This window comes from Camelus bactrianus, chromosome 12 (assembly GCF_048773025.1).
Source record: "Camelus bactrianus isolate YW-2024 breed Bactrian camel chromosome 12, ASM4877302v1, whole genome shotgun sequence".
NCBI classification, from domain to species: Eukaryota; Metazoa; Chordata; class Mammalia; order Artiodactyla; family Camelidae; genus Camelus; species Camelus bactrianus.
Window position 1 is genome coordinate 6,704,814 of NC_133550.1, and position 24,028 is coordinate 6,728,841.

Below are 24,028 nucleotides of genomic sequence, written 5' to 3' on the forward strand. Positions count from 1 at the left end.
AGTCCCTGATTGGGACGGGAGCTCAAAGTCCACTGCCTCTGTCCTACCGGTCAAACCCACTGATGTCACCATCCCGGCCGTTGTGGGCCCCAGAGAAGAGGTCTGGGGACAAACCCTGAGTCAGGCGGGGATGAACTATTTCAGGAAGGCGTCTCCTGCACTGTGCTGCTGGAGCCCGAGTGGCCCCTGTGCCGCAGCCCAGCAGAAAAGTTCTGTGACAACCCCCCCACCCCCACACCCCTACCCTTCCACCCCCATCCCTCCCACCCCCACCCCCTGGTTAAGACACATTCTTCTCTGTGTTTGGCTTGTATCTGGGGCAGAGGCAGGCTACCGTTTACAAAGCCCTGGGGGTGCCAGTGGCACCCAACCAGAACTTCCAGCTTGCATAAACCGAGCAGAACCTGAGGACCGAATCAGGCCAGGGCGGGCTGGCGTGAGTCAGCTCTGCTGGGCATTTGGCCCCTGCAAACTGTGATCAGAGACATAGCCCCCCTCCCCCTTCTCTCCCTTCTGAGATGGTCAGCACACACCATCCTCTTCAACTGGGCAGAGCGCCCCGAACTCAGGACACACTGGCGCCACCTGTTCCTTCGCCTCCCATAAAATCTGCTGAAGAGCTTGTGGGGGCTTGGGACCTGTGCCCTCTGGAGGGATTTCACAGATCCACTCCACCCGGCGAGGAGGAAACTGCCAAGTAGGAGACAGGGAGCAAAGTCCTACCGCGGGGCAAGAAGAGACGCGCATCTGCAGTGGCCGGGCAGCGCGGAAAGGCCGGGCGCCAGGGAAGCGCTGCTCCCAGCCAGGCTGCCATGGACGCCCTGGTCCGGCTCCTGCAGATGCTGGTGCTGCTCTTGACCCTGCCCCTGCACATCATGGCTCTGCTGGGCTTCTGGGAGCCCCTGTGCAAGAGCTATTTCCCCTACCTGATGGCCGTGCTGGCGGCCAAGACCAACCGGAAGATGGAGGGCAAGAAGCGGGAGCTCTTCAGCCAGATAAAGGGGCTTGCGGGGGCCTCGGGCAAGGTGGCCCTGCTGGAGCTGGGCTGCGGCACTGGTGCCAACTTCCAGTTCTACCCATCTGGCTGCAGGATCACCTGCCTGGACCCGAACCCCAACTTTGAGAAGTTCCTGACAAAAAGTATGGACGAGAATAGACATCTCGAGTATGAACGGTTTGTGGTGGCTTTCAGGAAGGACATGAAGCAGCTGGCCGATGGCTCCACGGATGTGGTGGTCTGCACCTTGGTGCTCTGCTCAGTGCAGAGCCCAAGGAAGGTCCTGCAGGAGGTCCACAGAGTGCTGAGGCCGGTCAGCAGGGAAGGGTATGGGTAAGGGGCAGCAAACGTAGCATTGGCCACCCCAGTGTCCGGGGCACCCAGGACAGGGAATCTCGTGAACTAGTGCATCTGACACCCGTCCATCCCCATCTGCTGGTGAGCAGGAAACATGACCAGGGCTGGATGTGGAAGCCCACAAGAGAGCCACCCAGGGAAGTCGGGGAAGAGGGGAGGACACCTAGGGGTGGGATGTTTACATTGAGATCCCAGGGATTAAGCAGGGGCTGGAGGGAGTGGGGCAACTGACAATGTTCCAGGTAGAGATATTAGGGGCAGTAGAATCCCAGTAAGATTGGGAACTGGGTGTGGAGAGAAAGGAGTTTAGGACGGTTTCCAGGTTTTTGGCATGAGCAGCTGATGGAGGGAGTGAGGGAAGGTAGAGGGAAATGCCTTTTGCAAGATAGGAGAAACCTGCTTTGAACTCTTTAGGTCTGAGGTGCCATGGAGGCAGACAGAACCCAGAGGTAGTTGGAAGTCCAGATTTGGAAGTCAGAAAAAGAGTGAGCCTGGAGATACAGATTTGGAAGTCACCAGCTTTAGCTGGTAAATTCCAAGCACAGAGGAGTATGAGATCACCTAGGGAAGGCACAGCGAGGAGCGAAGAGCTGGAGGAACCCCAGTTTAATCAGAAGCCCAGTGCAAGTTTTCCCCGAAATGCTGGCTGAGATGTCCAGGACACGTGTGTCTGGCTCTCGGGAGGGGGCTCTGGGCGAGCATCTCTGTATCCAGTGAGATCTCTGGATACTGGTTCTACGCCTGCCCTTCTGTCTGGTTCTCCGCCTGCCCGTCTGTCTGCCCACGGTTATGCTGTCCTTCTGGCCGTCCTTTGAGAATGTCTCACCAGTCGTCCCCAGTCAGTCACGGGAGGCTCGTCACACGCTCTGGGCGGGCAGCCGGAGCCGGGGCGCAGGAGGTGTCACGGAGCAGGACGGTTTGCTCCCCGAACTTGAAGACCAGCACCTCCCTCTTCACCAAGAGGTTTCGGGCAGGCGTGGCCGGCAGGACGGAGGTGAGGTTAGAGGCAGGCGGTGGGTGGAGCAGGTGAGTGACACGCTCTTCTCTCCCAGGGAGGATTGTTCTTTTTCTGGGAGCACGTGGCTGAGCCGCGTGGGAGCTGGGCCTTCCTGTGGCAGCAAGTTGCAAAGCCCACCTGGAAACACATCGGGGATGGCTGCTGCCTCACCAGAGACCTGGAAGGATCTGGAAAGTGCCCAGTTCTCCGAACTCCAAATGGAACGCCAGCCCCCTCCCTTAAAGTGGCTGCCTGTTGGGCCGCACATCACGGGGAAGGCTGTGAAGTAAGCCTTCCCCAAATCCTGCCTGCGGTCGGAATGATCCCACCCATCTGCTGAGTCTGCCTTCTCCTGAGAGGATCTGTGCAGAGAGAAGCCATCCCCCCACCACCCCTCCCCCACCACCACCCCTCCCCCCCACCTCTGCCAGGGGACTCTCCAACCCTTCCCTCTTCAGTGGAAAAGCGCTATTGCTCCCCTGACCGCGGGGAGGGAGCAGTTACACCCTGCCGTACCCCTAGCTGCAAATTCCTGGATTGGGTCTCCCAGTTTTTGCCCAACCACCCCAGGACAGCTGCCCTTTCCTCTTTCTGAGACCACACTCAAGTGCCCCAGGACCTGGTCACACAAGTCATGATACATGTGTCTGTGCCAGGCCCCCAGCACTCCCTCCCATCACCACCTTTGTCCTGAGCTGTGTGAGTGCAGAGAAAATCTGCCCTCTCCTGCAGACCCTGGGCAGGAGGTGGCCGGACTCAGTAAAGGAGCCAGGTTTTGTACTCAAATATTTTTTAATATACAGACAAAATCTGCTAGATTGATGTGACAAACTAAGGTCAGAGGAGAGGGGAAGCTAGGGAGGGAAGAGCCCCTGAGTCAGCGACATAACCTCCTCCCCACCCTCTGGGCTTAAGGCACTTTTGGGGAGTCAGGTACTTGGGGTTCCGTTATACAGGGTGAATGGGAGAGGGAAGGAGTAGGGTCCCCTTCCCCACTTTTGCATCAGAACATCGCTGCCCTCCTCACCCCCCCATGACCCATCCCTGATTTCCCCTCTCACCTAACAGCATCCTAAGGGGAAGTTTGGGGGGTGGTCCTCATGGGGGGAGAGGTCTGTGCCCTGTGGAAACAGATCCTGCCAAATCCTGATGGGACACCAGCAACCGGGTCCCGCCTCTTCACCCGCAGGAGCCGTCTCTGGGGAAGGGGTGGCGGGGGCCCACGGGCCAGCTGGGACAAAGGAGGCTAGGCAGTGCTTGGCACAGGGTGGCCATCGGGGCCCAGCTCGGGCTGCCCATCCCCAGCCAGGATGGGGTGCGCGTCGGGGCCCTCCCGCCAGGGGCTGCCCCAGTTGTTCCTCAGGATCGTGCCCGTCTTCTCCTCCTTGAACTGCTGCCGGTCTTCCCGCAGGATCTTCACCGCGTGGTACTGGGGCACGGCGGCTTCAGGGTACCGCACTCGCTTGAAGAATCCCATCTGGAAGGACACCAGGCCAGACGTGAGGAGCCTGCGGGGCTGAGGTCCCTGGGGCAGATGCTCAGTACAGCCAGCTGCCTGCCTCCAAGGTCCCTGGGACAGAAAGGACCAACGGCAGCAGGAAGGAGACAGGCTGGGCGGCAGCCAGCGCAGCAAGCAGCCCCCACAAGAGCCACCATCCATGCTGGGTCCCCAGGTCCTCATTCACAGCAAGAGAAAGACCAGGAGGGGACCTGAGGTGCAGGACCAAGGACATCTCCCTTGGCACCTGCAAGAGGGGCTTGAAGGTAGAACATCAGGACTGCTGACCCCAAAGGTTCCCACGCCCTCCCAAGCTTTTAAGAGGCCCAATAGCATCCCCAGGAACACAAACGAGTTCGGAGGGAAAACATGGCTTCCAAGACCCGTGGAAGCTCCGGAATAATTCCTCTTCAAGCCTGTGTGCTCGTGCGCTGGGAGCACCCCCCTCGGGCTGGCCCCTCCCTGAGTCATGAACATGCTGGCCCTTCCACACCAAGATGGAAACGTGCCCCTTGCACACTCACGCTCAGGACTGCTCACACTCAGGACGGCCCAAGACTCCTACATGCTCAGACTGCACGGCACCTCCTTGCACGACGGCCTGCACACTCATGCCCCCAGAGGACAAGCACGGCACCTCCCTGTACTCCCACATGCTCACAGCCCAGGAGCCCACCCAACCCTGGTGCGTGCCCCCGGCTGTGTATACGCCCCCTCATGACCTCACCCTGGTAAGTCCCTCCCACCCCAGCTCCTAGAACTCACGCCCCTGTGCAATCTCATTTCTTCACCCTGCACATTCCTGGTCCCGTGACTACTGGGAGTTTCTCACACTCACACACATACATCCCCACACACGCACACACATATCTACACACACACATGCTCACACACAATTACCCCACAGTCCCCGGACCCCCGGCTTCCATGGCCGAGGGCTGCACAGCCAGACGGGCCCGGTGATGGTGGGAAAAGATGAGCTCTGGCTGCTCCGATGGAAGAAGCCACACTGGGATGTAAGGGAGGAGGGGAGCAGAAGAGGAGGAGGATGGGAAGACTGGAGAAAGATGGGGGCCCCCATTTCTGCTTGGTCCCCCTTCCATGCAAGCAGGGAGCAGAGAGCCAGTTTCTCCCAGGCATCAATCTCCCCTAAAAAGAGTTGGCAAGGTTCCCAACAGCCTGGACGCCCAGAGGCCTGGTCCACTGATGACTCACATTTGCCAGAGCGTGTGCTTGGTCTATGGTCCCAGGGAGGAGGGGAGGGGCAGTTCCCCATAAAGCCCAAGGGCGCGCATGGTTCCGCAAATGTAGCATATGGTTCAGGGGATGACCGCAGGTGACGGGTGTGACTGTACGGACATGTGCTCGTATGTGCTCTCAGTGGAGCCCCAGATGCAAACGTGGTTCTGGCTACACTCTGTGTACAAGCACGGTTCCCGGTGGAGCCTGGTATGCGCAGGTTCCGAGTTCGGTCCTGGAGACAGTTCCCTGGAGGCAGTTCTCCACACTGGTTGGCTCCCTTGGCCACAGCTTCCTTCCCAGCCTTACTTGCCATGCTCTAGTAAAATCAGCCCACATTTCCCTGCCTCCATGGCTTTGCCTCCCATGGTCCTTTTGAAAGGCACAGACCCACCCATTCACCTCCCCACATCCAGACCCTGCTACCCCACCTGCTAAGGCCCAGCTCCGGGCCCCCGGCTCTCAAGCTCTCCCCCTTTGAACTCCCCCTGCACTCTCCTGACTTAGTACCTCTGCCTTGTCCTTGACCACAGGCTCCCCTCCCCCACGAGACTATAAAACCTCTTGACAACGAGGTCTGCACCTGCCTTATCTCCGAACCGTCCAGGTCCCGACAGGGTCCCTGGTACGTGCAGGGTAAGGGCTCAGTGCAGATCTGCTGAAGAAATGGGAGTGTGGGTGAGAGAACCACACCTGGAGAGGCCACCTGCCTGACAAGGAGCCCAGCCCCCGCCGGCCTCCCCCTCCCCAAGCCTCACCTTCCACATGAGCAACACCAGTAGCGCCAACACCAGCAGCCCGGCCAGGAAGCCAGGAGGATGACCCACCAGGGGACTCCTTCTGCCACCACCGCCACGGGGTCCAAGTATACCATCACTGGGATCTGGGGAGGGAGGGGTTCGCAGAACGAGGGCTGGAGCATCAGGAGAGAAGAGATGCCCCGGCCCCTCCTCCCCAGCCCTGCAGCTCACCACCGTGGAGACGTCTCTGAGCAGCAGGTTCTTGATGGAGGACTTCACGGTGATGTTGGCTCGAACGATCACCTCCAGGGACTTCACAGCTGAGTACTCCTAAGGGAGCAGGGAAGGAGATCCTCCTCCTAAATGCCTAAGGTCCCCCTCCCCCAGCTTCTGAAGCTGTAAATGGAAGAGGGTGTTTCCGCCTGTCTTGGGCTGAGTGTGCTGCATTTGGACACAGAGGAGGTGGGAGGAGAAGTGAGTCCCCAAGGGGCTGTTGGGGAAGAGGACGCCCAGCCCGGTGCCCCGGCCGTGCTCTCACCTCCTAGGAAGGTGCTGTTCCAGAGGTGGCCCCAGACGTGCAGCACAGCAGCGCGGTCAAAACTGTAGAGAGGGCAGCTGAACACCATGCAGTTGGCCGTGCCCCGGGTGCAGTCCTGGGGACCAGGACAGGCGAGGCTCTGAGCCGCGTGGCCCCACCCCACTGAGCTGCTCAGGGCCCAGCACCCTCACAGTCATGCTCACACAGACACTGAGTCTGCCCAGAGCCTTCCCTCCATCCCTCCCTGAGCCCCCCTTTCCCTTGGCTCCTCATTCAATATCTATCCCATTTTCCTTACTTGGCTTCAAACCCCCTTCCTCCAGGAAGTCTTCCCAAATTAACCCTTGGTCCAAAACAGCAGCCTACCCCAAATCTGGGCTATTCGGCATTAAGATGCATGGGGAGCAGGGAGGACAGCAACAGGCAGAGTCGCTTCCCCAGGTGCCGCTTCTGCTACCTAATGACGGTCCCATTTACTGAGCATCTACTATCTGCGAGGTACTTGCCCCATTTAAATGTGCTACTGTCCTGCAATGTGCATATTACCATCATCTCCATCTTTCAAACTAGGAAATTCAAGTTCAAAGAAGCCAGGTGACCTCCCTCAGGTCACACAGCTAACAAAGCTGCTAAGAGGTGGAGCAGATATTTGAACCCAGGTCCAGAGTGGGCAAAGCCGCATTCCTCTGCTAAGCCCAAACTCACTGAAGGAGGATGAGGCTGCCCCAGAGCCGCTGGGGGGCAGCGGACTTAGGCCCTGCTCCTTCCAGGCCTGACTTAAATCCATTTGGCCCAATCCCACCTAATGGCCCATTTTTCTAAGATTAATGTTCTATTTATCACACTTCGTATACAGAAGACTGGCTTTGACAGTGTTTGAATTCTTTACGTCATCCTTTATTTTGCCACTTTTGAGCAATTCAAGAATCCTTGGTCAATTTGTCTAAATGCCATTTTTAGTAAAAGAATCCATTTCAAAGTTCTTATCAGAAAGGGAGGGCTTTCCGAGGAAACCAGTCACATGGGGAAGGCCAGGACTAGCCACATATCAGGGAAACAGCGATGACACAAGCTCTTACTATCCCTGAGGTGCCTTCGTTTGCTTCAGGTCATGCTCTCAGGGGAGCAGGGACGCTGAGGAAGCCCCGAGAGGGATGGGGTGTGGCAGTGGAACTCCCTCCCAGACAGCTGACACCAGAGCTGGCCCTGCCGCTTACCTCCCCCTGCAAAGGCCTCTTTGACTCTTCTTGTCTCTATTGCCCTTCCTTCCGCACCTGGGATTCACCCCCTTGCCACCAGACCAAGTACCCCGCTGACCTATGTCCCCTGCTCACTCTCCCTGCCAGCATCGCCCTACAAGGGACAGCACAGAGCATGCGCTAATCTGCTCAGTAAGTCTGCCTGTGGAACAAAGCTAGGTGACACAAGTAGGAGAAGGGGGGCAACACTGCTCAAAAAGGAGAGACAATAAATCACGTGAATATACCATCAGTTTAATTACTAGAACTGTCAAAAACCTAAAGCGTCCTTGACATTGTGAAAATCAAGCAGGTTTCCTTATGCAAATTGACTTTTTGTCGAAAAAGAATTCAAAAGAACAATAAACAGATCTCAGAGGTGGCTAAGACCATCCCACCTCTATAAACCGTGATCTTTCATCCACAAGATGAAAAGGCTATAGGTAAGCGCCTGCCCTGGAGTAAGCACCTGGCGAGCGTGGAGGGGTGGGACTTTGGCGTCCGCAGCTGCCTCACAGGCGTGTTGTGCACTGTCCTGCCAACTTGCCCAGCTGTCAGACCATCGCACCTCCCCACGCGCCACCCACCGTCCTGACGCACCATTCCCTCCCCACCACCCGCTTCCTCTATCATACCACGCGCCCCCTCCCCCATCCTGGCTGCACCAAGTTTGCCCTGCCCACACCAGGATGACGTTTTTCTTCTCAGCAGAGGACACTGGCCACCAGGACGTGCTGGGCTCCGGCTGCTCACGAGGCTCGGGCTGCTCCGGCTGCCCCAGCTCCCGCCGCCTCCTGTCCCTGCTGTCCACATCCTGAGGTGGGGAGGGGGCCCAGTGAGGGTCCCTCCAAATGCAGCAGTCCTGAGATGGCATCTCCTACCCACCACCTTCCTCCTGGCCCCCCACCTATCCACACACCCCCAGCCCACAGCGTCCTTCCCCAAGTCTACCCCCCACCCCAATTCAGCAGCCCCGCCCACCCAGCCTAAGCCTCACCAGGTAGAGGGCGTTGGGCCTGGGGGAACAGAGCCCCTTCTGCCCGGGCCCCTGCCCGCCCTCCAGCTCCACCCGCATGGGGTACAGCAGCCATTTCCCATTGGCAATCTCATGGGGCCACATGATGTTGAGGAAGGCAGAGCCCAGGGTGTTGAGTGACTGGCCGTGGTTGGAGACCTGTGGGCACAGGCGAGCATGAAGGCCACTAAATCCCTGGGGATGGAGAGCACGCAGGCTGTGGGGAGGCCTCAGAGAGCAGAGTCTTGACAAAGACTCAGGATCCTAGATCCAGGCGCCAGTCTCTGCCCGCCCCAAGCCCAGGAAAACCTAGAGATGCCACTAGGGGTGTGGGAAGGCCCCAGCCGCACCAGGGCAGAGTCCGAGAGAGAGACAGCAGCCCTGCCCCCGAGTCCCCAGCCCCCAGCTGAGGCCCTAGGCAGAGCAGCTGCCCTGGGCCCTCATGGGCCCCCCAGACCAGCAGGTGAGACGGCCGGCCAGGGCTGAGCAGGAAATGGCCAACTGAGGCCCCAGCACAAACACCTGCCCACAGCCAAGGCCCAGGAGCTGAGCGAGGCCTCGAACTCGCTAGACCACCATGCGGCCATATGGGAGAAGAGCCACAGCTCCTGGGGCAGACCTCAGCCCCTCCTCTGTGCCAAGGAGGGGCCTCACCAGGACACTCACCGTGACCTCGTACTTGACCTTGCTGCCCACATCCCGCTCAGACCGCATGGCACTCTCACCCCGCACCACGCCAGAGAAGAAGAGCTGCTGGGGAATGGCCACCCTGGTGAGGAGGGGTCAAAACGGGGGCTCAGGAGGCCTGGGGCCTGATGGAGGGTGAGGGAGAGCCCAGGCTTGGGTTTGGGAGTAGCAGTGCCCACCCCTCTGGCGGCGGTGCCCCCCTGGGCAGGGCTTACCCCGTGATGGACAGCGACAGCTCGATGAAGCACGAGCTCGGGCAGAGACTGGACGCAGCTCCTGCTCGCTGATCCTGGCGTGTGGCAGGGCGGGCGTGGGCAGCAGGCACAGACACCACCCCAAGGGGTCAGATGAGGACAGTGAAGCCCCTTCTAGGTGGACTTCCAGCCAACTTCCCCCACCATCACCCACCCTGGCCCCACCAGCCTTACGTGGCTAACAGCAGCTCCACCTCTAGCTCTGCGGTCTCAATGGTGATCCCTGAGGTGCTATAAGGATGAGGTAGAAGGTGACCTGGACCAAGGACGGAGCAGGATGAGAGTCCAGAAGGGCGAGGGGCTTGAGGAAGGATCGGGGGATAGAGAGCCACTTTGATAGGGACAAGGGCAGATGTGCCAACCTGGGCGCCTCTCTTCATGGGGTTCCCCAAGCTCACACTCAACGTGGGAGGCATTGCCATTGGACAGGCACAGTGGCTTCTCCTGGAGTGGGGAGAGAAGGAGAGGTCAGCTTGGGTTGCTGGAGCCCCTGAACACCCCACGCCTACCCTGCCCAGGTCCTCACCACAGAGTCCAGGGCCCGGACTCCTGAGTAGTGCAGAGAGGCAGGGAGGGTGACAAGGAGCTGGGCCTCGTGAGCGTCATCCCCATCGGCCTGGGGCTGGGCTGGGTCCGAGGGCAGATTGGTGACCTTCAGCTCCAGGCCGATGACTGGCTGCCCACTCAGTGCAAACAGGGCTGTCGTCCCATCCGCATCCCTGGAGGGTCAGATCCCACTCACTCGAAGATCTGAACACCTCCCCCGGCCTCCCCCTCTCCTGCCTCCTTCCCCCAGGGCATGCCCCCTCTCCTCCCGCCTGGGTCTCCCAAATCTCAGACTTAGGCGAATCACGACTTGGAGTCAGGGGACCTCCATTCTGGTCCCAGCTCCACCACTAACTGACCTTGGGCAAGTAACCTAACCTCTCTAGGCCTCCATTTTCCATTTATAAAGTGGGACTTACAAGAATTCCTATCTCACAGGGTCGTGAAGACTAAAAAGAGAGATATATGATATGTGAACTGTATGTTTGTATATATATATATATGTATATATATAGTGAAGGCCTGTCATTCCTTGCCAGGGGAGCCCCTGTGGGTCCACCACTGCCCCCATCTGCAAACTTCTGAATTATCAGCAGGTCCCCCCCAGCCTTCCGCTTTCTCCCTGCAGACTGGCGCTCCTGAGGGGACTTCCTTCCGATCCTGGAGCTCTTGCCTTCCCACCCCGCCTGCTCCCTTGCTCCGCCTCACATGGGCAGAGGCTGAAACTCGGTGTCACTGATGCAGGTGCAGAAACGGGCGTGGACCAGCCGCAGGTTGCTCTGACAGATCTTATCTTCCCCACAGCCTTGCTTCAGGAAGTGGATCTGAGGAGAGATTCGAGGAGGGTCATTACTAGGGGGTGAATGTGCCTTGCCTAGGTGGGGTAGAGGATCACAGGGGTAAATAGCCTGTGTTCAACTCGAAGACCTGTGGCTTCCCAGCTGTGTGATATCGAGCTGGTCACTCAACCACTCTGAGCTGGGGCCTCATCAGCAAAATGATGGGAGAATTACGATGTCGCAGTAGAGGCTAGCAGGCTAGTCCAGAGCAAGGCCATATTTCCTCGGCCTTTCTCCTGTGTAACTGAGCCCCAGACTTAGAACGCGAAGCGAAGAGCGCCACTGCCAGACCGGCCGTGAAACCCATGCAAGGAGCTCCACGCTCCCCTCCAGCAGGCTGGGATAGAGGTGGCCTTGGAGACCACATCTGAAGACGGCAGAGCCCCACACCCCTGCGCCCCTGAGTGCCTGCCTGCCCCTCCGACTAGCAACTCATGGTCACATGGGCCAGGTTTCATCTGGGGTCCCCCCTGTTACAGCATCTAGAAACAGGAGGAGATACCGGGGTAACCGGTGAAAGGGTCTCACGCGCTGTGAGTGCGTGTCACTGGCGAGGGGCCACGGCTCCTCTTCCTGGGCTAAGCTGGAACCCAGGCTCACCTCCGTCCACTGGGTGCTGGGCGGGTAGGCATTGAGGATGGGGGCCGCTGGGGGCAGCCCCTGGCCAGGAGCCTGTCGCCGGAGCCGGGGGGTCGGGAGACTATAGGACAGGGTCACCGCAATGGCCCGAAGCTTGTCTTTGACATTCTCCTGGGAAGAGAAAAGACGGACGTGGATACAAGAACAACCCCCAGCCCCAGCCCTGCCCAAAGCCCCAGCCAGACCTGAGACAGATCCGGAAATTCGGAAAGAGGCTCAGGGAGGTGAAGGAGAGAGGTGGAGAACTGGGCAAGGAGGAGGGAGAGCGACTGGGGTGAAGGGAGGAGAGCAGGGCTTTGAGAACCAGACGTGAAGACACAACCTGCTGTCACCATCTCCAGGGAGGACAGAGCTTAACAGGAGACGCAAGAAGGCAGCGGTTGGGGGGTGGGGGTGGTCAGCCCAAAAGGGAGCCTTCCCCAAGGTCGAGATCTTAGAATGAGGTGTGCGTGTGTTAGGGAAGAAGCTGAGAGGAAAGCAGGAAGAAAAAGGATGTGAGAGTGACCCTCAGGGGCCAAGGGGGCAGCATGCACCTGAAGCTGGAGCGTGGTGTCACCACAGACTCCGTCACGCTGGCGTTTCAGCCACATGGTGCCTGAGGCCTGGTGCTTAGGGTCATCCAGGCCACGGCTCAGGAAGATCACAAGGGGGACCTGGCCCCGGAGCCTGCGGTCTGTGTCCCCATCTAACATGTAATCCAGGGCTGTGGCAGGTGGGAGAGGAGGAGCCAGTGAGCTGGGGAACGGCTCCAGTCGGCCCTTCCTCCACCTCGGGGGACGCACTGGGAAACCCAGTGGGGTGGGGGTGGAGGGGCCTCACTCACCCACAACAGGGCTGTAGCTGCTGGGCGATGCGACGTAGCTGAAACAGACCCTTAGGTCCATGCTGCGGGGACAAAGGCGAGGCTGACAGGCCAAGGTCCCACCCCGACCCTGCACACTCCTGCCCCAGCCCCAGCCCCAAACTGGGCAGAGAAAGGGAGCTAGAGGTGCAGGACTGGGCCCTGGGTGCTCCCCTCCGCCCTCCCCTGGGATCCCACCTCACCAGACTGAGTGGCCGCCGGCACAGTTGGGCTGTTCTAGGTCGATGGTTCTCGGAAGGATAGAGACCTCGTGGGAGACGTGGAGGACGGGCCTGGCCCTGGGGAATGGGGAGTGGAGGGCACAGGAGGCATGAGAACTTGAGGCTGGGAAAGCGGGGAGCCGGTGGACTCTCCAGCAGCAGAGCTGGCCCGGGGCAGGGAGGATGGGGGGGGGGGGGGGTGCTCCGGGCCTCGGGGAGAAAGAGGGCAGAGCAGAAGGAGGGCTCACCTGAAGAGCACGGCCGTGTCGGCCAGGGAGCCCACCAGCAGGTCCGGGTAATGGTTCCCATCCACGTCCAGGCCGCCCGACAGGGAGTAGCCAAAGCTCTTTATGCCCATGGCCTCGCCCTCCAGCACCTGCGGGGCCAGACCGTCGGCCTCCCACCCACCACCCCCGGGCCTCTGCCTCCCCTGCCGCTGCTGCCCCGTCGCCCGTCCCACCCACGCCCGTTCCTGGTCCCGCCACTGCCCTCACCTGGGAAGCTGTGACGACAAGCCCCAGGCTGCTCCCGTGGTAGATGAAGACTTTCCCATCCCCATCGAAGGGAGCCCCCACGGCGATGTCTGCGGGAGCAGGAAAAAGGCAATCAGACCTGGGGGGGCAGGGGGCGGAGAGGCACAAGGTCCAGCCCCAGCTTTCCCTCAGTCACTCAGCTCCATGTCCTGTCTTCCCTATCTTGCTGAGCGGCTACCAAGTCCTGGGCGCCTTACACGCATCACGTTCAGTCCTCTCAGCTACTCTCTGCAGGTAACGCTAGCTCAGAAAGGGCACCTGCCCAAGGTCACAAAGCTGCCCAGGTGTGAGCCTAGGCTGCTCCCCTCCCTGGGCCCTCAGAGGACCTTCCTCTTGACCTCAGAGGTACTTCCCCACCCCTGCCCTGCCCCCTCCCTCCCCTGAGCCTCTCCCGGTCCCAGTCACACCTGGGAAGCCGTCTTGGTTGAGGTCCCCCAAGACAGCCAGGCTGATCCCAAACATGGAGTCGGGGGAGCCGCAGAGCCGGAGAGGGGAGACCCCAGCCCAGTGACCCCCCCTGGTTCATATACACATACACGGCACCCCCCAACTCTTCTTGGAGCTCAAAGAAGTAGGGGGCACCCACTACCGGGTCTGTCCAGCTACGGAGAGAGGAAGACAGCCAGTGTGGAGTCCTCCCCAGCCTGGGGAGTCAGGAGGAAAGGCCAGAGGCCCCTCACCCTTCCCGGACCCAGCCTCCCCCAGGCTCCACTTCCCTCGGCCCTCTCTCACCCATCATTGTTGAGATCAGCCACAGCCAGTGAGTAGCCAAAGCCAGAGGCCAGGCGCTCCCCAGACAGTGTAACTTCGGGCACCAGGCGGCTGGCACTGTCTTTGCGCAGAATGACCACAGCACCCTTGTGGTTGGCACGAGGGGCCGCTGCCACAAAGCTCAGCTCCTCTGCTCGCATCAGCGCCTTCCCCGAGTCAATGGAGAAACCTGAGCGGGGGCGACCCACTAGTAAGCGCCCCCCCACCCTGCCCCTCTCCGAGCAGGTCGGAGCCAATAGGTGGAAGGCACCTGCCAAGGTATCCCCACCACGGCTGCACCACTCCTCCTCCCTTCTGGAGGCCTGGCAGCCCTCCCCACCCAGATACTGGGGGCTGGCACAAGGGTTGCGGTGAGGTCGGCCTCAAGGACTGGGGAGGAGGGAGAAAGGCCACTGAGAAGGCCAAGGAGCTGGGTGGGGGGCTGTGGCACTGGCAGGAGCTAGGGCAGGTTGCCTCCCATACGATTCCCAGGGAACTGCTCTCCCCTCTGCACACCCAGGAGGTCCCCATTCCATCCAATGCACCTTCCTTGCCCCCAATTCCCACCATCCACGCAGGGAGAGAAAGTCTTCACATGGATGGGAGGGGGGAGACATGGGGGAGTAGGGGAGAACTTGATTCACCCAAACATCTCCCGGGCCTCATTTCCTCCTCTTCTGCAGAGGGATGCAGATGAGACAATGAGAGGGACTTACCAACACAGCTGGACCTGTCTCCACACGTGCCCACCATCCCTCCCTCAGAGGAAGGCCCCCAGAGGTCTAGCTTCCTTCCTTCCCGGGACAGTCCCACCCACCTGGACCTTCCTCCAGAGACCCCGGTCACAGCCCCCTAGGCTGTCACCCCTGGGGCCTCTTCTCCTCCGTCCTGGTTACTGGGCTCAGCTCTTCTCTGTAAGTTGGGCCCATTGGGTATTTCCCTGAAAGTGTGCTGTTGGGGGGCAGGGCAGGAGAGGAGGGGAGGCCAGGCCAAGCCCCCAGGGCCCAGGAGGACGTGGAGGGGCGCTTACAAACCTAAGTAGCTATTCAGGGCCAAGTCTCCGGCTGGTCCTGGGAGCCGGTCAGCAGGGTCCAAAGTTTTATACACCAGCTGGTCAGGGTCTGAGCTATCAATGTTGGTCACAAAGAGCAACCCTGCGGAGGATGGGGTGGGGGTGGGGGGAGACACCAGGGAGGGACATCCGGGGAAGAGGCCACAGAGTGGAGAGACCGAGGCAGACGGAAAGGCGAGGAGGAGGTAGAAGAGGAAGAAGTGGAGAAAGAACATGAGAGAGACAAAGAGACCAGAGAGATAAGAATCAGACAGAGAGACAGAGACAGAGACAGAAGGATGGGAGCGTGGAGAGGGAGGATGAGAGAGAGAGGAACAGAGGGTTAGAGCAGCTCTGGGCCGGGGAGGGGTCCCTACCGAAGTAGCTGTTGGCAGGGACCGGGATGAGGCGGGGGTCCTGCTCCTTCTCACCCCCCGCCTCGTAGGGCCCGTCGTCCAGATGTGCCAGGTCCGCTGAGCCCTGTGCACAGAGCTCCACCCTGGCCGTGCCTGCAAGGACAGATCTGTTAGTGCCCGGGGCAGGAAGTGAGGTGCACCCCCAGGCCGGCTGTTAGACAGGCCCCCAGGGAAGCCCCTCCTCTCCTTTCCAGCCCTGTCTCCACCCCCTCCCCGGCCCAAGCTGCCTGGGGTCCCCCAGACTTGGCATCACACTCACCGAGTGTCAGCCTGGCCAGCGGCAGCGTGCAGAGATGGGAATGGGAGTGATGAAGGGTGGGCTGGTGTGTTGGAGCATGCGCGCCCCGGCTGGGCAGGTGCCCAGCGGTGGATGTGGGGACTCGTGCCAGCCTGTTGCAGAACACTCAGCCATTCGAAGGAGTGGAGATAGCCCCATTCGTGTATGTGTGTACACTGGCATGACGGTGGTGGGAGGCGTGGCAGTGAACTTGTGGGCATGCTTGGCCACGTGCTGCCCCCAGTCCCCTCTCTGAGGTACTGGGACATTTTGGTTCCCTTCTCCCCTCCCCCAGGTGTGACTCACTCTTCCAGTTATAAGTTCCCGGGGCTCCAAAGAGGAGGTAGTGGCTGTCTGCAGAGAAGGCAGCGGCCGTGCCCTGCTGGCAGAACCCAAACTGTTCGTGGCCCTGCGGGCGCCCCTCACAGAACTTCCACTCCCCACCATCCAGCTCATCATGGATGGCCAGGTCTTGGCTTAGCACAAAGCAGCGACCAATCACATCCCTTGTCTCCAGGATCTGGTCCACTCGCTGCCGCGACTCGTATCGGTGTGCACAGGTCTGTGCGAGGAAAGGAGCCGTCATTCTACTGCATGGGCTGGGGACCTACTTGACCCACATGCATACATGTACATGTTTGGCAGACACTGGTTTGTGTGCACACGTGCATCTGTGTAGGTGCACACACATCCACACACTCCTCTGCCAGCATCACTTGGGTACCACTGCCCAGCCAGTGTTAGGCAGGTATATACAGAACCCCCATCCTACCCTCTCTGCACCCGCTTCCCGGCCCTGGAGGGAGAAGCCCTTGCTCCACGTTCTGCCCGGGCGCCCACAGCACAGCGAAGCCAGCACACAGAACTCGTGCCTCCTTGATCCCGCCATACGGGACAATCCCCAACGTGCCCAGCTTGGTCCTGCCTCTACCCCTTCCCAAGTGCCATCACCTCATCTGCAAAGAGCTCCCTTCCCTCTCCACTCTCCAAGCATTGCTTATTCTTGAAATCCTGGCTCAAACCACCCCCACCTGCAGGAGTCTTTTCTCTCCTCTCCTCCCTCAGACTTTCATAGACTGGGGACTGTACCACTCACTTAACGTTAACCACATCCTGCCCCGCAGTGACTTGTATTACTGTGTTTGTGCGTGTTAGCGATGACACAGAGAAAGAGAGAAACAGACACAGAAAAAGAGAGAATGAGAATCTCTGCAGCTAGGCAGCAGGGTAGCTGAGGCACGGGCCAGGCTTTTCCCTGTGTTCACCTGTCCTCTCTCAGCAACTAGCACAACACCTGAGTTTGACAAATGAGTGGCTGAATGAACAGATAGATGTTTTTAAATTTCTAAGGACAGGAACTGTGTCTTATGCTTTTTTATATCTCCCTGAGGTCCTGGGAACCAGACCATCACACCATATGGCCAACCTGAGTTCTGTAAGCACATCTGTGTATATACACACTACACACACACAGATATACACTCACACACACACACCACCCTTGCATACAGTCAGAAGATGTACTCACCGCAATTATATTACTATTACAGAGTCAAATTATTTTTCCCTCTTTTTAAAAATTAACTTTTGTGACTTTTTTCAATAAAAATGGTAAATATTAAAAGTGAAAAAAAATGTGGTACTCACAACAATCTTGCCCCCAGGCCCCTGGCTCTGAACACTGACTCCCAACCACTGGTTCTCCTTACTCTCCTTCTGCACATCCGCTAGAGGCAGGACACGGGGAATTAGGGGAAGGGAGTGGAGGGGCCTCCCCTCCCCCCGTCATGTGCTTCCCCCCACCCGACCCCCACAAGGCCCTCATCTCCCCGGTCGATGTCCACCCTGGAGCAGTCAGTCTCTTCCAGGCTCAGGGGGTAGGCAAAGAGTCCTCTGGTGCGATTCACCTGCTGCCCAGGCAGAGCCAGAGCCTGGGGAGCGCCCGCCAGCAGCCTGCGCGATGGGGCAGGAGTTAGTGGCTGGAGCCCTTCACCTCCCCAGAGCTGCCCAGGCCCAGCTCCTTGGTACCAGCCAGAGTGTTGGAGGACTCAGGAAAAGGGCCTAAAGTCAGTTTTCCCATGTCCTGGTAAGGGCAAATTAGTACACTTGGCCATGCAACCATCACTTTCCGTACACACATACTACCTGGATGAGAGACCACATACATAGTTCACACACACGCATGCGCGCGCGCGCACACACACACACACCCCAACTCAAGCAGCCTGGCCAGCACTGCTAGTTTGAAAGAACCGCCTGTTCCCAACACCTGATTCTGACCAGGCCTTCCCTACCCACTCCCTGGCCCCATCCCCAAGCTCTGCCCTCCTCAGCCATGGGTCAGTTGAAACCTTCCCAGAAATGCCAAGAATGCTGGGAGCAAAAGTAACAGGAGCCCAGACTGGCACCATAAGGTGGCCTAGGAACCAGCTTTGGAAGCCAAGCAAGAGACTAGAAATGGCTCTGCCTCCCCCACCCCATCATCGGGGGCCCATCAAGGACCCACCCACCACCAGCAATCCTGCCGGCCCAGGATTCTGTCGGTCATTCCGGCTGGTATGGAGGTAGGGGCAAGTGCCTCCATTCCTGCCCATTCTCCCCGCACATCCTGAATCCCCTTCCCCATCCTCCCTTCTCCTCCCCACGTCCATGATTTTCCCCACTTCTCCCACCCACCCTGCCCCCACCCAGTCTTCTCTCCTACCTCCCCCTCGGATGCTTTCCCAGATACAACTTTCTTGGCAGGACAATTTTCCATGATCACAGCCAAGGCTTCTTCCCCAGGGAAGGACTGTGCTGGGAATGGAGGCTGCCTGGGTCCCCTAGGGCTGAACCCCTGGACCAGGAGTGAAGGAGAGAGTGAGGCAAGGTGACAGGCACCTAGCTGGCTACAAGGATCCTCTCTTCGCAGAGGGAGAGACTCAAAGCGGCAGCAGAGCAAACCCCAAGGCCTCTCTCCTACACTCTTTTCCTCCGTCTCCCTTGCTGACAGCCAAGGCCTGAAGCTGTGCAGGGCAATATTGCAGACAGGCATTCGCAGGGCACCATGCCAGTTCTGATGGGGCACAGAGCCATTCTCCCTTCCCACAACTCCTTTCTCTTCGCAGCTGTCATCCCATGTCAGAGCCAGTGTCAAGAGAGAGGAGGGGGTGGGAAGTGCAAGGGAAGAGAGCAGACACTGGGCACTGATTAACAACAATTTATTGAGAATCTATCACCTGCCGAGCCCTGTGTCAGGCACTGATGAGACAAGGAAGTAATATTTAGTCAGCACGTACTACGGTCAGACCCAGCCCTAGGCTAGATGCCAGGGATATGAGGAACTAACGTATTAGACTCTCTACTGACCAGAAATTGACACGACATTGTAAACTGACTATACTTCGATTAAAAAAATAAACAGACTCTCTACTGGGTGCCGGGCACCAGGCCAGGCAGGTTACCTTCACCAGCTCATTTAACCTTCACAACAGTCCTCTGTGAGGATTCTTCTCCTGTCTTTCAGATGAGGAAACTTGCCCAGAGACATTAGTAGTATGCTAGAATTCAAACCCACATCTGCCTAACTCCAATACCCGTGTCTTTTCCACCACTCAATGACTCGCCACCTCCAGAAAAGGGAGACGGAGATGGGGAGAGGACGGTACCCTGAGCAGAAAAACAAACTGAGTGGCATAGCCAACCTTTGGACAAGTCTGCGGTGCCTCACCTCCACACACAGGAATGGTGACCCCTTGGAGGACCGGGGCTGTCTTATTCATCTTTGCACTTGCCCCCTAGGAGGTGTCCGGATGTGTTCACTGAACCCGCACATTATGTAGGCTCACGGAGGCAACCAATGCCTCAGCTGGTCTGTGCATAACTAAGTACCAGGAGAAGCGAACAACCAGTGCTCAGTGCTCACAACTCCCCTGGAGATCACGAGCTGGGGTCGGGCTGGGGGATCCACCTGGAGGAAAGAAGCTGAGTGCATAGCTATGCCCAGCCCCACGCAGTGGAGAAGAGAACAGACCATGCCTCCTGGAACAAGAGTTCCCACATGCAGCCACTCCAGTCCCTCCACCTCTGCCCCTGCCACACACTCCTTCCTGACTTCATCCCATGGTCCTCAGCCACCCCAGGCCTCTGGACAGAACAGTAGCCACAGCTGCAGCCACTGCAGAGAGAAAGACAGAGACATGCTGGAAGCTGGGAGCAAGGGACTCCTTGGGAACCTGGCTTAGTGGAGGCGAAGGAGTAGCCCACTACCTCGGTACCTCTCACCTCCCCACACACTCCAGCCTCCAATCCAATCCAGCCCTCTCTGGCTCTCAGTCTAGGTGGCCCTCTGGGGAGGGTGCTCGGCCTGGAAGGTTGGCTCAGCCCAGGGGGTACTCTAGCCAAGCCGTTGGATCGGGGCTCTCTGTAAGGCACTAAAGCTACTCTCCAGCTCCGTGGATCACTACACAAGAATAAAAGTACCAGCACTGTCACAGCGCCCACTACAGGCCTGTGCTATTCCCAGCATTTTCCATATATTAAGAACTCTTTCAATGCCCACAACTCTATATGGTCATACTATTGTTCATCTCCATTTTACAGTTGATGGAAATAAATGAGGCTGAAACCACAGCGCAAAGAAGGTTAAACTTCAAAGTCTCATCTCGGGGCCAGATCGAAATACATCAAAATAGGTGAGGTCTTTCAATCAGCAAATGCTGGGGCAAGTGAACTGCAACTCCAAAGCCGGGGGGACTTAGCAAGGTACCCACCTGGCCTCTCATGTGCCACCAGATAGCGGAGTGCCCCCTGCTGGAGCAAGAGCAGGGTGAGGGGGTCAGGCCCCTCTGGGAATGCCCCAGGCTTGGCTCTGGGAGACAGAATCAGGGGCCACCTTCAGAGATGAAGGGGAAATGACAAGAGACCAAGCTATTAAAAATAACCTAGAATTTGCCTGGAAATAGCTCAGAGTTCAGCATGTCCTACAAAGGCCTCCAGTCCTGGAACTCTGGCAGATGCGGGGAGAGAGGTGAAGGGAGGGAGACAGAGATGAGGGAGGAAGCAGAGAGAAGGCTGAAGAAGAGATGAAGTCAGTAGCTTTCTATCACTCCCAAAGTTTGGGGGACCACTGACCCTGCTCCCTAATGACAAAGGAAATGGAAGAAGAAAGATCAGAACTAGCCCCTCCTCCCTGAACAAGGCAAGGGAAATGAGCTCTGGGCCCTACCCTCTGCCCCCAGGGCAACAGCAGTGGGGAGAAGAGAGTCCCAGTGGGTAGCACTGATCCCAGTAATGGACACTTAGTGTGGCTTAGGGTCTGACCTAGGAGAGAAAAGCCCCCCGCCCCTGGCGGGAAGGGGTGGGAAGCTTTCTTCCCCTTCCTGCCTCTTTTTCACATGGCACACCAGAGCAGGAGCCAACTGCACAAGAAGCATGACAGTCACAGGCCCCACACACAACTGTGTCCTCCCCCGGGTCCCAAACTGATCAGAAACTAACCAGAATTGTCCTCTGCCCCTCACTCCTCCCCGCCTTCCCCCACTGCTGAGATTCCTGGAACTGGAAATTTCCTGAGGAGGAGAAGAGGGAACCGCCTGGCCAGCATCCTTCCTGGGTCCCCCTCACTGCTGCTGCCGCTGCTGCTACAGCTCTGGGGGGCTCTGTTCTCTGCCACTCTCGATCACCAAACCACCTAGTACAGATTGCCAGACCACCCCCGCCCCCAGGTCTTCCGAGCCTCTCCTCCCAGCCTTCCCCGTGGTCTTGAGCCACAGAAGCAGCAGGTCTCCCCTGGCCTCCCAGTGTGCTGCTGCTCTCATCCCACCCCATGGCACTACTCTGGCAAGAAGATATTTATGGAGTCTACCCTCCATCCCTCCCATGGCACCTTCAACCTCTGTCCTTTCGCTCTTCTGCCCTAAGCAGAGGCAAAATGCTCAATCTCCCTTCCTGGGGAAGTTCAGTCCCCTGAAGGAGGGGAGCCACAGGCCCTGGGACTGGAAGGAGGATGCAAGTGGGGTGAAAGGCAAAAGGAGGTGGCTCCTGGCCAAGACAAGAACCTTGCTCTCAAACCCATCCCCAAAGCAAGACCCTGGGTCTCAGACCCAAGACAGACGAGACAAAGCTCTAGGCTGGGGTATCGGATACCTGTGGTCAGTCTGAGTCTTGGTGGGGTTGGAAGATTGAGAGATGGGGCAGGGGGGTGGGGTGACTGTGGCTCGGGCACGGGTATTCTGGGCGGGTGCGGTGACTCACCAGCTCTGGGGTCGGGGCTGCAACTGCCCACGCAGAGCCACAGAGAAGCCGAAGAGGCTCCCCAGCCCGCCCTCCTTGCGCAGGGCGCCCATCACGTCCAGATTGAAAGCTACAGCCCCTGGGGAGAGCAGTCCAGCGAGCAGGGAGCCGAGAAGGTAACAAATTCTAGGGGCCCCCCAAGGATCGCGGCCCGGAGTCCCGGCCATGGAGCGAGTCCCGGCTATGGTGCGACCCCCGCGCGCTCTCGCCCAGAGCCCCACGTGTTCCAGGGCGAGTCTCTGGTCTCCGAGTCTCGCTAATCCTTCAGGGGGGGTCTCCCAATCTATCGCCTCATCACCCCGCTCCTGCCACTCCGCAGCCCCAGCACTGGCAAGACGCCTGCTGCAGCAGCAGCAGCCCGGCGTCCACTCGGGCTCCCGCCTCCGCTCCCACAAGTGCCGTCCTCACCCCGCCCTTTGGTGCCGCGGCACGTGGAGGCCGCCGGGAGCCCTTGAGGGATGCCCAGAACGGCAGCTCTTGGTGGGACCTCGCTCCCCCCGCCCCCCAGCTCCACCTCAGCTTCGGCACCGCCCCCGTCAGCGTCAGCGGTCTCCCCTTCCTCCCACTCTTGCTCAAGCCTGCGAGTGGTGCAAGAGGCGGGGGGTGGAGGGGGGCGTAGAAATTTGGATAGAAAGGGGCCAAAAAAGAGAAAGAGAGAGGGGAGAGATGAGAAGTGGATGAGGCTAAAGGCCAGTGTGGGAAGACAGATGCAGACAGAAAGAGAGGTGATGAAAGGGTGGTGGTCTCGGGCCTGAGTCCGGTGTGGTGCCTTAATGCTCCCTTCTCCCCGTGGACACACAGAGCACCTCTTCTGCTGTTCGAGTCACACCCTCTCCCATCCCATTCCATCCACCCCTCAGAGCCCGGCAGTGGGTGGCAACGGCCGTGCTAACCACGTCGAGATGCTTCAGGGGAACAGAGGAAAAGACAGGCACAAAAAGAGTAAAACTGAGCAGGCCTGGAGAGGGGAGCAAAGGAGGCAACAAGAAAGAAAACAGAAAGAGAAAAGAGATGGAGAAAGAAGGGCAAGAGTTCGATCAACAAGGGCAGAATGAAAGGAGAAAACAAGGAAAAGACTGATCCAGGAAGAGGAAATTAAGTCGGGGGGAGGAGGGGCTGTCAAAGAAGGGGGAAGATGAGAGACTGGACCCTAGAGACGGAGGACAGGGAAGGGTGCCTCCAGATTCCAGACCCTTCCCAGGGTACATTTCCCACCCTCAAAAGGGGAAGGGATCGGAGGGGGCAGAGTCCTGGGCAGGGGCTGGCTGGGGCTTTCCAGGGATGTCTGCAGGGATCGGCAGACCTGTCCCTCTGCGTCTCCTCCCCCCACCCCCCAGGCTGAGACAAAGGCAAAGGGAGAGAGGACATTTTCCAACTCTGCTATTTATAACTCCAATCCAGAAATGGGGCCGGGAAGGGAGATAGGAAATAACTTGGCACAACTGGAACCTCACTTGCTCCCTCCTCCCCTTCCTAGTTCTCTTTCTTACCAGCTGTTGGTCTTGAGTATATCCATCTGTCCATCTTTCCCTTCTCTCTCTCACTCTCTGGTTTTGTCTCATCCCCAGCTCTGTCTTTGTCCCCTGTCTCGTCTGTGTCACTTGGAATCTTTCTAGACTATTTCCCAGTGTCTCTAATGTTTTCTCCACCCCTCAAACACTCTCATATTCTTAAGATTCTCTCTTTTCCCCCTTTCTTAAAAGCTCCCATACGTGTTTTCCCTAATTCTTCTTTCCATATTCCCTTTGACTCTCTTACTTCTTTGTCCAGGATTATACTAAAATAACAAACAAACAAACAAATAGGCTCTCACTCTGCTGGCCCTGGGACAGTCCTTGCCCTGGGTAAGTTACTATACATTTGAAGGTTTGGGTCTCCATTTTTGCAACACTCCCCCTGCAGGCCTCCAGGGGACTGGCACACCTCTACAAAGGTGCTATGAAGGTGATACAGCAGGCTGACCCCGAGATCCTACTTTTATCATCATCCAGATACGCCCTCTCCATCCCTTTCCTATCTCAGAGCCCAGACAACACAGAAGAGCCGATATGATAATGCAGAGGAGCGAAATCAGGATAGAAC

The 24,028-nt window shown here is 58.4% G+C and overlaps 2 protein-coding genes across 2 annotated transcripts; one reads left to right on the top strand and one right to left on the bottom strand.

The window, feature by feature from the left end:
- The first annotated feature begins 284 nt into the window (after positions 1 to 284).
- On the top strand, positions 285 to 3,167 carry LOC105081437 (thiol methyltransferase 1B). The gene is given in 3 exon segments (XM_074374567.1): positions 285 to 1,310; positions 2,407 to 2,522; positions 2,524 to 3,167. Coding segments are annotated over 3 exon segments (732 nt in total). The 5' UTR covers positions 285 to 812; the 3' UTR covers positions 2,642 to 3,167.
- Positions 3,125 to 23,417, bottom strand: LOC105076393 (integrin alpha-7). The gene is given in 31 exon segments (XM_074374568.1): positions 3,125 to 3,828; positions 5,847 to 5,896; positions 5,899 to 5,971; positions 6,060 to 6,160; positions 6,370 to 6,481; positions 8,290 to 8,418; positions 8,602 to 8,778; positions 9,286 to 9,388; positions 9,522 to 9,552; positions 9,555 to 9,595; positions 9,735 to 9,793; positions 9,796 to 9,816; positions 9,923 to 9,952; positions 9,954 to 10,004; positions 10,087 to 10,279; positions 10,815 to 10,930; positions 11,546 to 11,695; positions 12,118 to 12,287; positions 12,408 to 12,469; positions 12,629 to 12,724; positions 12,895 to 13,022; positions 13,141 to 13,229; positions 13,587 to 13,695; positions 13,697 to 13,781; positions 13,912 to 14,119; positions 14,964 to 15,083; positions 15,358 to 15,489; positions 15,980 to 16,235; positions 17,321 to 17,400; positions 17,493 to 17,626; positions 21,908 to 23,417. Coding segments are annotated over 31 exon segments (3,543 nt in total). The 5' UTR covers positions 22,114 to 23,417; the 3' UTR covers positions 3,125 to 3,597.
- Between the last annotated feature and the right edge of the window lie 611 nt (positions 23,418 to 24,028).